Below are 12,823 nucleotides of genomic sequence, written 5' to 3'. Positions count from 1 at the left end.
TCGCACAATTAATTAAAGCATGTAAAGCAGCCTTAAGACAGTGGGCAGAGGACTTACATTCAAAGCACCACTCCAGAGTTGGAGTGGTGCTTTAAGAGCTGAGAGCAGAATTCATCCTGCTTGTCTGTAACTATAGACATCGGTCTTGTCAACAGACGGTGGACAGTGACTTGCTGAGAAGGAGGACACTTAATGGCCATTACGTTAGAGCAATCTTTAAAGTACATTTTTGGTAATGAAAGTATATTACCCTTTTGATGATGGTTACATTGGCAATTTAATCAACTTAAGTTTGTTGAAACAATAGTGACCATTTCATGTACACAAGTAAGCATTTATTTCTCAAACACCACACACTGAGAAGGAATTATGTACAAACTTTGTAATAAATATATTAAAAATATGACATTTTGTTTGAATGCCATGAGTATGAAGCCACTGGGCCACTTTTGTTTTACATATTTGAGTGTGTGAAAGGAAAAAGTGATTTCAAAGTCACCATGAATAGTGATGAGCGGACTCGCAGATAACCCAGACCGGCCGGTCCCGGTTATCTGGTTTTTAAAATCTGGTTCTGGGCAGGTCCCCATATACGTCTATGGGGACCATAATCCGGCGATTAGATGTTGGTAGAAGGGATAGGGGGATAGGAGCAAGCGCGCTGTACCTACCAAGGATCCGTAGAGGCTGTAAATTGCTTCCTTGTTGCCCATTCACTTTCGGGGCTGCATATTAGCCTTCATTGCATATGCACTGCTTTCCCCGCCCACTTGCATCTGTGATTGGTTGCAGTCAAATGCACCCCCAGCCTGAGTGACAGCATGTCTGACGCTTCCAATCATAGGCACTGTCTGGGGGTCTATTGTACAGTAAAAATAAATAAAAAAAATTGGTGTAATGTTCCCCATATTATGATACCAGCACAGATAAAGCTCATGGTTACAGGCTGCTGCTCCCAGCTGTGCGCTTATCTTGGCTGTGTATCAAAATAAGAAGAACCGCATGTGGGGTTTTTTTTTTAATTATTTAAATAAATAATTTAAAAAAAACGACGTGCGGTCCCCCAATTTTGATACCCAGCCTGACAGCTGGGGGCTGGTATTTTCAGGCTGGGGAGACTGATGCTTATTGGGCCACCCCCCTCAGCCTAAAAATAGCAGACTGCATCTGCCCAGAATTTACCTGGCTCTTCCCGATTGCCACCACACCAGAGCAATCTGGGTAATATAAGAGGTTAATGGCAGCCCACGGCTGCCACTAAGCCCTAGATTAGCAATGGTCAAAGTAAATAAACACAAACACCGAAAAAATCCTTTATTTGAAATAAAATACAAAAAAAGTCTTTCACCACTTTATTAGCCCCAAAACAACCCTGCAGGTCCGACGTAATCCACACGAGATCTCATGACAATTCCAGCACTGCTACATCTGAACTGAGAGTGCGCGATCATGGAACATGACTGCTTGCTGTGAGATCCAGGTGGAGAATGAATGAGCCACAGCAATGAGTGGTGAGGTCACTCAGGTTATTTACGGTCACAGCTGGAGTCCTCCACCTTTGACCGCAGGTAACCTGACCTCATAGATGATCTCATTAAACTCAGTGAACTCACTTGCATCTCCTGGCAGAAAACCACTTTTTTTTTTTGCCAAGAGATGCAGATTTGGTGCTGAAATGTTTACACTATACTGCTGCACCCATTCAACAGCTAATGGCAAAAAAAAAAATCGCATCACTACTATATCATACCGCATGCCGTTTTGATGCGTTTTGTTGCCAGGTGGTATAGATTGGGTGCATGAATATGGTGTAAAAATTTCATCACCAAATTTGCATCTCTTGGCCCAAAAATACGTTTTTTTTCTGCCAGGAGGTGCAAATTTGGTGCTGGAAAGTGTGTACCAGATTTCAGCACCAAATTTGCCTCTCCTGGCAAAAACTGCACCAAAATGGCATCAACTTTTTTCTGTGCATTTTTTAGGCCAAGAAATGTAAATTTGGTGATGAAATTTTTATACCATATTTATGCACCCAATCTACGTCTCCTGGCAAAAAAAAAAACACATAAAAACCACATGCAGTAAGATGTGTTAGTGATGTGTGATTTTTTTTGCCAGAAGGTCTAAATTGCGTGCAAGAATGTAGTGTAAAAATTTCAGCACCAAATCTACATCTCTTGGCAAAAAAAAATCGGTTTTCGGCCAAGAGATGCAGGTCTCACCTGAGGGGAGGTTACTGAAATTACTGAGGTAACCTGAGGTCAGGTTACCTGTGGTCACGCTGGAGGACTCTGGGAACGTTCAGCTGTGACCGCAAATCACCGGAGTGACGTTACCGCTAATTGCACGGCTCAGTCTAAGCCTCAAGTTACAGTGTGAGCTCATGTTCCATGATCGTGCGCTATGATTCAGACATGTACCAGAGCTAGAATCGTCGTGTGACATCGTGTGGATTACGTCGAACCTACAGGGGTGTTTTGGGGGTTAATAAAGTGGTAAAAGAGGGGTTTTTTTGTACTTTATTTGAAATAAAGGATTTTTTTGGTGTTTGTGTTATTTGCTTTCACTTAAGATTAGTAATGGGGAGGTCTCATAGACCCTCTCAATTACTAATCTAGAGCTTAGTGGCAGCTGTGGGCTGTTATTAACCCCTTATTACCCCAATTGACACTGCACCAGGGCAACTGGGAAGAGCCGGGTAAAGTTCCAGGACTGTCGCATCTAATGGATGCTACAACTCTGGGAGGCTGCAGTCTGCTATTTTTAGGCTGGGGGGTGGGCCAATAAGTATGGGTTTCCCCAGCCTAAGAATACCAGCCCCCAGCTGTCGAGCTTTATCTTGGCTGGGTATAAAAATTGGGGGGGACCGCAAACTGTTTTTTTAAATTATTCAAATAATTAAAAAAAAAGTTGCATGCAGTTCCTTCTATTTTGATACACAGCCAAGATAAGCACACAGCTGGGGGCTGCAGCCTTTAGCCGTGTGCTTTATCTGTAATGGGTATCACAATATGGAGGACCGTATGCCAAATATATTATTTATTTTTAGTGTACGATATAGATACGTAGACAGCGCCTGTGATTGGTTGCAGGCAGATGCTGTCACACAGGTTGGGGGCACATCTCACTGCAACCAATCACAGATGCCAGTGGGAGGAGAAAGCAGTGAATATGCAGTGAAGGTAATGAGCTGCCTGGGTAGTTGTTGTAGTAGCTACAGCTGTGCTGAAGCCTCGATAAGTATGAAGCGCTTGCTTCATACTTGTTTTGTTTAATTTTCCTTTACTTTTTATTTTTTTGTTTCCTGAGTTGCCAGATCTGGATCAACACACGTAATCCCAGGCCCGGGCCCGGCACTTGGGTAAGTTTGAACCCGTGCGGTTCCGGTCTTTTACAGTCCGGATCCGCCCATCACTAACCATGAGCAAAACCCAATTGCTAACATTTTATACCAGTTACTTAGAAAATTAGGAGAAAACAAGGCCAGGAAACGTTTTTAGGCTATGACAGATTAATCAATAGTGTGTGTTCCCGATGATGGATCTGGCTTGTCCTGCCATGGGGATAAGACAGGTGCATCGATCGTACAATTTAATAGTATTAAACTCTTAATATTTTAATTTCATATTTTTTTTTTTTACTTTTCATAGCCAGGACTTCTTAGTTTTGGCTATTTTAGCTTTATTACTGTGCTTAATATCTGGACTTGAGGTAGTATCATCATTATCTTCATTAGTGAATGATATTGTACTTGTTGGTGGAGAAGATAGAAAACCGATCTTTTCTGGAGAAAGACTTGAAGATGTCTTCAGGACAAAACGTTTTTGTATAGTGTCTTTAAGATGGATAAGTAAGGTGTTTTGTTCTGGGTGCAGCACCCTAAGGCTCTTCTTCTTTTTGCTCTTGAACTCAAAACAGCTGTTACAGGCAAATGCTAGTATCCGAAACACATACAACCACCCCAAGTAATGCAACTCGACAATATTCAGGGTAAAACACCCCAGTCCAACTCCAAACATAAAGTTAAGAAAGACAGTCTTCTCAGTAGCTCTGGAGACAAAGCAATCAGTCTTGGTAGGACAAGGGTAGGTAATGCACTGGAAAAGATGGGGTACTTCAAAACCATAAAGATAGTATTGTCCAACTAAGAACGCCATTTCCATAACTGACCTGAGGACCACATGAACAATGTAAATGATATGCATCTTGTCAAACACTGGAATAGCACCTTGGATGGGATCATTAGAAATTTTTGGTATAAGGAGGTCTTCTTTCCTGGATATATCTTTAACTTCTATACTTTCATCTGCTTTTACATTAGTTAGTGCATTTTCTCCAATTGATAAGCTTTGAAGAAGTTCTGTAATATAGGCTCTTTCCAGTTCAGTTTTCTCATCTTTAGCAATTTTATGGAGGACATAGATGATGTAGAAGATGGAAGGTGTGGACACCAGGACAATTTGAAATATCCAGAACCTAAGATGTGAGACCGGGGCAAAGCTATCATAACATACATTGTTGCAGCCTGGTTGTAGAGTATTGCAAGTAAATTTAGACTGTTCATCTCCGTACATGGCGTCACCCACCAGTGTTACTAAGAGAATTCTGAAAATGAGTAGCATCGTCAGCCATATTTTCCCAATTACTGTTGAATGGTTCTGGACCTCTGTTAAAAGACGCCCTAAAATCGACCAGTCGCCCATTTTTCAACCTGGATAGTAAGGAATGACAGAATATTAATTGGAATGTGCACATATTTTCTTTCTAGAAATCAAGATAATGTCAACTGGAGATAATTTCAAGTCAATATAAAAAACAGAGAGAGGAAGAATGCTCCAATGTAGTTGATAGAGATGAGCGCACCTGTGAAAGTTTGGTTCAGCGGGTTCAGCAGGAATTTTGCTAAAGTTCGGTTTGGGACTCGGATTTGACCTGAACTCCAATGGAATTCACTAATTGGTCGGTCAGTTCACATTTCCGCACGTTGCAGATTTAATGCAGAAATTTTCTACATCAAATCTGAACTTTCTTGTAGGAAAACGCATCAAAAAACGCATTTGTTTTTTTGCCATGCGTTGTTATTAATAAAGTCAATGGGTAGAAATGCTAAAAAAAATGCAGAATAATTGCACCAACAATTAACATGCTACAGATGATTTTCTGAACCAAATCTGCAAGGCAAAAATAAGCAATACGTGCACAGGACTTTAGAATTCTCATTGACTTTGCTGGCATAAGGATAGGCATGTAGGTTTGTGACAAATCAGCACCAAATCTGCATAAAATAACGCATCAAAAAAGCACTGGGCACACACAGCCTTAGGGGTACTTCTCACATAGTGAGATCACTAGCAAGATCGCTGCTGAGTCACAGGTTTTGTGACGCACCAGTGACCTCATCAGCGATCTCGCTGTGTGTGACACTAAGCAGTGACCTGGCCCCTGCTGTGAAATCACTGATCGTTACACACTGTTCTGGTTCATTTTTTGCTCGTTAGTCTCCTGCTGTGCAGCACACATCGGCATGTTTGACGGCGGGAGACCAATGAGCACCGACTCTGTGTAAGCAGCTTAAGCTGGTAACCAGGGTAAATATCGGGAAACTAAGCAAAGCGCTTTGCTTAGGAACCCGATGTGTACCCTAGCTACGTATACAGGGAGCCAGCGCTTGCAGCCTGTAAGCGGTGTACGCTGGTAAACAGGGTAAATATCAGATAACTAAGCAAAGCACTTTGCTTGGTTACCCGATATTTACCCTGGTTACCAGCGTACACCTTTTAGCGCTGGCTCCCTGCATACGTAGCCAGGGTAAATATCGGGTAACTAAGCAAAGTGCTTTGCTTAGTAACCCAATGTGTACCCTAGCTACATGTGCAGGGAGCCAGCGCTAAGCGGTGTACGCTGGTAACCAGGGTAAATATCGGGTAACTAAGCAAAGTGCTTTGCTTGGTTACACAATATTTACCCTTGTTACCAAGCGCAGCATCGATTACACGAGTCGCTGGTGGCTGGTCACTGGTCGCTGGTGAGATCTGCTTGATTGACAACTCACCAGCGGCCATGTTGCGACGCACCAGCGATCCTGACCAGGTCATATCGTGGTCGTAATCGCGGGTACATCGTTTAGTGAGAAGATACCCTTAAACTGGCCATACAGATTAGATGGCTATTGGCTGAATGAAGCTTTGTGTAACAGCATCTTGGACAGCTCTCCTATATACAGGAGCGCTCGCTCGGTGACATCTTATCTTCAGGAGCACAAAGTGATTTGCAGTCCGTAATTCGTTGTGCCCGATCGACATTTCCCGTAATCAGGTGTCCGGGACCGCCATACACATTAGACTGTCGGCTGAATCCATCGATATCGCCGGGATCAGGCAACATTAGTCTAATGCGTATTGAATCTTGTTTCCGTACAGTTTGTAAACATATTCTGAACTAGACATTCTCAAAGCTGAAGATTTTGCTTTAATGTATCTAGTCAATATACAATCATCTGTATATAAACAGCCGGACCTGCCTATATTAGCAACGTTTAAGCAGCGATAAGCTTTAGGATGCATGGATGCAATGCATGATAAAATGAAATGAAATAGTCGTGCAATCATCGCTTGTCTGATCAATATTACAGCTACATACCTACTTCATGCATCTAATAATGGCCTGATATACTTTGGTCATACATTTTGGTCACAAGTCAGACATACGGGAATTGGAGTAGTAAACACTTAGTATAGCTGATGAACAATATACCGGGACAAGAATAATCCAACTTTCCTGCATAATACGTCATTAAGGGAACCCTAACCCCCTAACCCTAATCTTTATCCTAACTAGGGAACGTCAAGCAGCGATATTTATATTTACCAACAAGTACCAAATTTATGGTCATTCTCAGACTACATTATTGATATACTGTATCTCCAGACTAAAAACTATCCGTAAATCAGGAAGAGGCCAGGACTGCATGTGTAGCACAACATGAAGATTGTGACAGGGGCGTAACTACTGCGGTCGCAACGGTCGCCATTGCGACCGGGCCTGGCAGGTTAGGGGCCCGGTGATGGCCGCCCAGTAGAAAAACAGCGGTTCCGCTCTGTGACAGAGAAGCTGCACTGTAACTATACAGTACTAGCTCACAATACAAGTGGCCGGCAGCGCTGGACTCCACCGCCTTCAGCCTCTTGCTACCTGTGACCTCGGGCTGACTCTGCCTGCCTCGTCATCTACTCTCCTACAGAGTGTGGAGACAGTGACTGCTGTGACTGTGGATGCATGTCATGTCAGCAGTCGTAGGAGATGAAGAATCAGGTCAGGACTGGCGGCTGCAGACAGTGTGGTCTGAGTGGCAGACAGTGGCCGACACAGTCACAAAGTTTGTGACTTGTGAGGAACAGCCTCTGCTGCCTCCCCCTCCCACTAGCTCTAGTCAGTGACCCGATGTAGACACTTTATAATGTGCAGGCAGCCATGTGCTGGACAGGGTTAACAGTAAGCTATAATGCAGAAGAGTGCGTCTGGCCCTTTTTGCATTATATCTTTATAATTCACCAAGCTGCCAGTGCCTGGAACATTTTAGAATCTCTTTGGATGGGGGATAAGGGACTGCGGCTGATCTATAAGTTGGTAGAGGTCACCATCCCACAGAATCAGTGCCATGCAATGAATGTGAGCAGTGGGGGAAGCATTTTGAGCAGTTTGTTGAAGGCAGCCAGGTCCTTTGCACTAACTATGGCTAAATTACTGTGCACTGCTGAGTGTTAATACACTGTAAGGGCTCATGCGCACATTGCGTAATTGCATGCATTTACGCTGCGTATTGCACTGCAGCGTAAATGCATGCGTCCTGCATCCCCTGCACAATCTATGAAGATTGTGCATGAGACGTGCGCACGTTGCTTATATGAACGCTAAAATTTGGACCCAAATCCATGCGTTCATAAAAACAGCATGTCAATTATTCCGTGCGCTTTGGATGCAGCTCCCACTCTGTCTATGGTGGGAGCAGCAGCCATAGCGCATGATATCGGCATTTTTAAACAAAAAAACTGCATCCATTACGCAGTGTTTCTGCAGCGATTTGAAGCGCACATGTGCTGTCAAATCGCTGCAGAAAATTCAGTAGTTACGTGCGCATGAGCCCTAACGCTATGTGCACAACATGGAGATTTGATTGCAGAAATTTCTGTACCAAGTCTGCATCTACTAGCAGGAGAAATGCTGCAGCAAAACAAGGGTTCTTGCCATAATTTGATGCATTATATTTATTTTTGCTTGTGTTTTCTTTTTTTCATTACTTTTAATGGGGAAAATGCAGCAAAAACACAGAAAGAATTGACATGCTGCAGTTTTTTTTCTACAACCAAATCTGCAAGGAAAAGATCCTGAATATGTTCACAATACTTTAGGATTCTCATTTTCGCTTTGTAAGACGCACTTTTTTTCCCCTCAAAACTGGCGGTAAAATGGGGGTGCATCTTACAAAACAGATATGGCTTATGAAGGCAACAGTGGTCGAGCGGGCTCATAGAAGACAGGCTCACAGGACGCACTCGGGGGTGTCATGGTGGGCAGCTTTGATCTGCGGGCAGGCGGGCTGCGAGGGTGTCTCAGCGGCAGGTGCATTGAGCTGACTGCTGGCTCAATTGAAGAGCCCACGGTTCACAAGATGAACTTCAAGAAAATGTCTACAGAAGCGGCGCTTGCGCAGATTGACGTGATGGACATCAAGAAAATGGCCATGGAGTCCTATCTGTGCATGCGCCGCCTCCACAGTCATTTTCTTGAAGTCCATCTCGTCAAACACGGGGGATTCAATAAAGCCAGCAGTCAGCTCAATGCACTTGCTGCTGAAACACCTCCACAGACTGCCCGCCACCAAGACACCCTGTGTTGTGAGACCTCCGCAGACCTCCCCGCCTACAGATCAATGGGGGCCGCTGCAATACCCCCGAGCGCATTCTGTGACTATGCTCCACCACCACCGCCCTAGTAAGCCATACCTGGGGGATTCGAATATGCCCGTCACTACACATGGGGAGGCTGGCTGCATTATCTGTGGAGGCCTGGGGAGGCTGGCTGCATTATTATACGTGGAGGCCTTTGGAGGCTGGCTGCATTATTATACGTGGAGGCCTGGGGAGGCTGGCTGCATTATTACACCTGGAGGCCCGGGGAGGCTGGCTGCATTATTATACATGGAGGCCCGGGGAGGCTGGCTGCATTATTATACATGGAGGCCTGGGGAGGCTGGCTGCATTATTATTCATGGAGGCCCGGGGAGGCTGGCTGTATTATTATACATGGAGGCCCGGAGAGGCTGGCTGAATTATTATACATCAAGGCCCGGGGAGGCTGGCTGCATTATTATTCATGGAGGCCCGGGCAGGCTGGCTGCATTATTATACATTGAGGCCTGGGGAGGCTGGCTGCATTATTATACATGGAGGCCTTGGGGAGGCTGACTGCATTATTATACATGGAGGCCTGGGGAGGCTGGCTGCATTATTATACATTAAGGCCTTCAGAGGCTGGCTGCATTATTATACATGGAGGCCTGGGGAGGCTGGCTGCATTATTATACATGGAGGCCTAGGGAGGCTGGCTTCATTATTATACATGGAGGCCTAGGGAGGCTGGCTGCATTATTATACATGGAGGCCTAGGGAGGCTGGCTGCATTATTATACATGGAGGCCTAGGGAGGCTGGCTGCATTATTATACATGGAGGAGTATGGGGCTGCATAATACAAAATGAAGGACATCTTATACATGGAATATAGGGGTGCATTATACATGGAGGAGTATGGGGCTGCATAATACAATATGAAGTTTTATAGGGTTGCGTTATAATACATATAGGACTATGGGGGCTACATTATACATGGACTATGGCGCGCATTATAAAACATGGAGCACTATGTGGTGTAGTATAATATATGGAGGACTATGAGGTGAATTATAATACATGGAGAACTAGGAGAAATTCATTATAATTGGAGGGCTATGAGGTCTAATTTATACATTGAGAACTATGTGGGTGCGTTATAAAACATGGAGGACTATGTGATGCAGTATAATATATGGAGGACTATGGGGTGAATTATAATACATAGAGAACTATGAGAAATGCATTATACATGGAGAACTATAGAGCTGCATTCTAATATATGAAGGGTTATGTGGGACCCATTATACTATATGGAAGGCTATGTGTGGGCCATTATAGTATTTGGAGAACTATATACAAGGGGGGACAAAGATACAAGCAGGGGATGGGAACGTTTTGTGCTGAGGGAAAAAGGCTCTTTTCCTCAGCACCCAGCTTTCCCATGCTTTGCTATACATCTTCTCTCAGCACCCAGCTTTCCTATGCTCTGATACGGGAAATCTAGGTGCTGAGGGAAAGATGTATAGCAGAGCATGAGGAAGCTGGGTGCCAAGGACAAGATGGATATCAGAACATAGGAAAGCTGGGTGCTGATAGAGGGATTTCAGATCATGGGAAACCTGGGTGCTGTGGGTAAAAGCCAAGTGTCAACGTCATTATCTCGTAACCCGAGTGTCAGTGTCATTATCCCGTACCATAAGTGTCGGTGTACGTAGTGGAGGGGGGGGCCCCAAGTCTGAACTTTGCACCGGGGCCCATCAAACTCTAGTTACGCCCCTGGATTGTGATATTGTATTACACCATTACATTTAATGAAACTCACTGGGGTCGTGTTGTGACCTGTGAGTTAATGCAGCGTTCCTCAGCTCCAGTCCTCAAGGCCCACCAGCAGTGCATATTTTCAGGATTTCCTGAGCATTGCGCAGGTGTTGAAATCCTCACCTGTGCAGGTGAATAAATAAATCATCTGTGCAATACTGAGGGAATTCTGAAAACATGTCCTGTTGGTGGGCCTTGAGGACTGGCGGTGAAGAACACTGACTTAATGGACCCCTGATGTGACATTTTTTTTATTCAAAGCTGCTGGGTTTGTGGTTGCATGTTGTAAGTGACTTTTCCCCTTAAATGTCAATGTAAATCATCTGTAAAAGTCGCACAAATGTTTCTGGTATAGCAGATTTTCTGAGATTTACTGTTATTCAGCACAGTTCCCTTATGTTATCTGGACTCTTAAAAGGGAACCTGTCACTAGATTTGTCCCCTGGAAGTTGCAGCCACCAACAGCTCTTATAAACAGCATTTAGAATTCCATATATTAAAGCCCAGGCCGCTCTGTATAACGTAGAAAAGACCTTTATTTATCTCACCTGTAGGGCGGTCGGGTCCAATGGGCACCGCTGGTCTTGGTCCGGTGCCTTCTCTCTTTGTTCCATTGCCGTCCTCCTTCCCAGCTCCATGTGAATGACGCGTCCTATGTCATGCACATAGAGGCATCAATTGCTCTCTTGTGCATGCTCACTTTGATCTGTCCTGCTGAAGACAGAGCAAAGTATTGCAATGCGCAGGCGCGGGAAAAGGTGAAAAACTGTCTGCGCACGCGCAGTAAAATAGTTTGATCTGCCCCCGGCAGGGCAAAGAAAAGTGTGCATACGCAGGAGCGCAATGGAGGACACTGTATGGTTGACGTAGGATGTGTCATCCACAAAGAGCAGGGAAGGAGGACAGTCATGGAAGGAAGAGAGGAGGCGCCGGACTGAGACCAGCAACACCCATCACCACCAAGTGAGTATTCAAAGCAAGAAGGCCTGCGGAGACACCATCACATGTTTCTCAACGCTGGCAGGTTACTAGCCAGGTCTTTCACCGGGAAGGAACAACCACGGGAAGGGCAGTCTCCAGTCAAGGAGACCACCTATGCCAAACATGGTATCCATCCACAGACAGCCGTTTCGGGGTATCACTGAATTACTAGAATCACTGCGTTGAGAAACACGTGATGGTGTCTCCGCAGTGGTGGATGTTGATCTCCCTAAGGTCAACCATCCTTGCTCACACCAAGTGAGTATAAGGTGAGCTTCACATCAGTGGTATTCTGCTGCAATGCTGGATCCTGCACAAATGCGTTTCACTTCAATGCATTTCTTATGGACTTGCGGCAAGTTTCAGTCACATGCGGTTGCGTGCGTGCGTCATACACAACCGCATGTAACCGGAACTTGCCGCAAGTCCATAGGAAATGCATTGAAGTGAAACGCATTTGTGCTGGGTCCGGCATTGCGGCAGAATACAGCTGATGTGAAGCCCGCCTAATAAAGGTCTTTTTTTATGGTATATAGCGCAGCCTGGGCTCTTACTGTATATACAGTATTCTAGAATGCTGTATATAAGGGATCACTGGTGGTGGCCACAGCTCATGAGGGAAAAACCTGGTGACAGGTTCCCTTTAATAAAAATATTGTATGAACATATAATAAATATGAATGACACTAATGGAGTTTTTTTTTTTAATTTTTAAAGACAAAACCAAAGTTTGTTACAATGCACTTTGGACTTTGGTCTATGGTATATTTGAGTTAGAGAGGGTTGTTTGTTTTTTTTTTACTACCTAAAATTAGAATCAACCTTCACACTTCATCCTATTCTTTAAAGGGAACCTGTCATCAGAAATTTAGCTTGAAACCTAAAAGTTTCTTCCTCTGCAGCTCGTGGGCTGCATTCTAGGAAGGTTCCTATATTTTTTGTGGCCCCTTTTAAACCAAATTAAATACTTTATAAACTTGTACCTTTTGCTATGTAAATTTTGTAAATCGTCCATGGGGGCGGGCTCTCTGGTGACCGTTGCTGTTCCTCCAGCACATTGACGCCGCCCCCCCACGCTCCATTTCATCCATCAGGACGCCGGCAACTGCGCCCGCGGTGCCGCCCACGCCAGGA

The 12,823-nt window shown here is 44.6% G+C and overlaps 1 protein-coding gene across 1 annotated transcript; it reads right to left on the bottom strand.

Moving 5' to 3' along the window:
* Positions 1–3,644: 3,644 nt before the first annotated feature.
* On the bottom strand, positions 3,645–4,703 carry LOC142284177 (gap junction delta-2 protein-like). The gene has a single exon (XM_075333182.1). The coding sequence runs from the start codon at positions 4,701–4,703 to the stop codon at positions 3,645–3,647; it is 1,059 nt and encodes a 352-aa protein (XP_075189297.1).
* Positions 4,704–12,823: the final 8,120 nt, after the last annotated feature.

The sequence above is a fragment of the Anomaloglossus baeobatrachus genome, chromosome 2 (genome assembly GCF_048569485.1).
Source record: "Anomaloglossus baeobatrachus isolate aAnoBae1 chromosome 2, aAnoBae1.hap1, whole genome shotgun sequence".
NCBI lineage: Eukaryota > Metazoa > Chordata > Amphibia > Anura > Aromobatidae > Anomaloglossus > Anomaloglossus baeobatrachus.
The sequence above is the reverse complement of the archived record's forward strand: the minus strand, read 5'-3'. Positions and strand labels throughout refer to the sequence as shown.

Excerpts from the sequence above, each read along its gene's own strand:
- LOC142284177 (XM_075333182.1), bottom strand. The coding sequence starts at position 4,703 with ATGGGCGACTGGTCGATTTTAGGGCGTCTTTTAACAGAGGTCCAGAAC.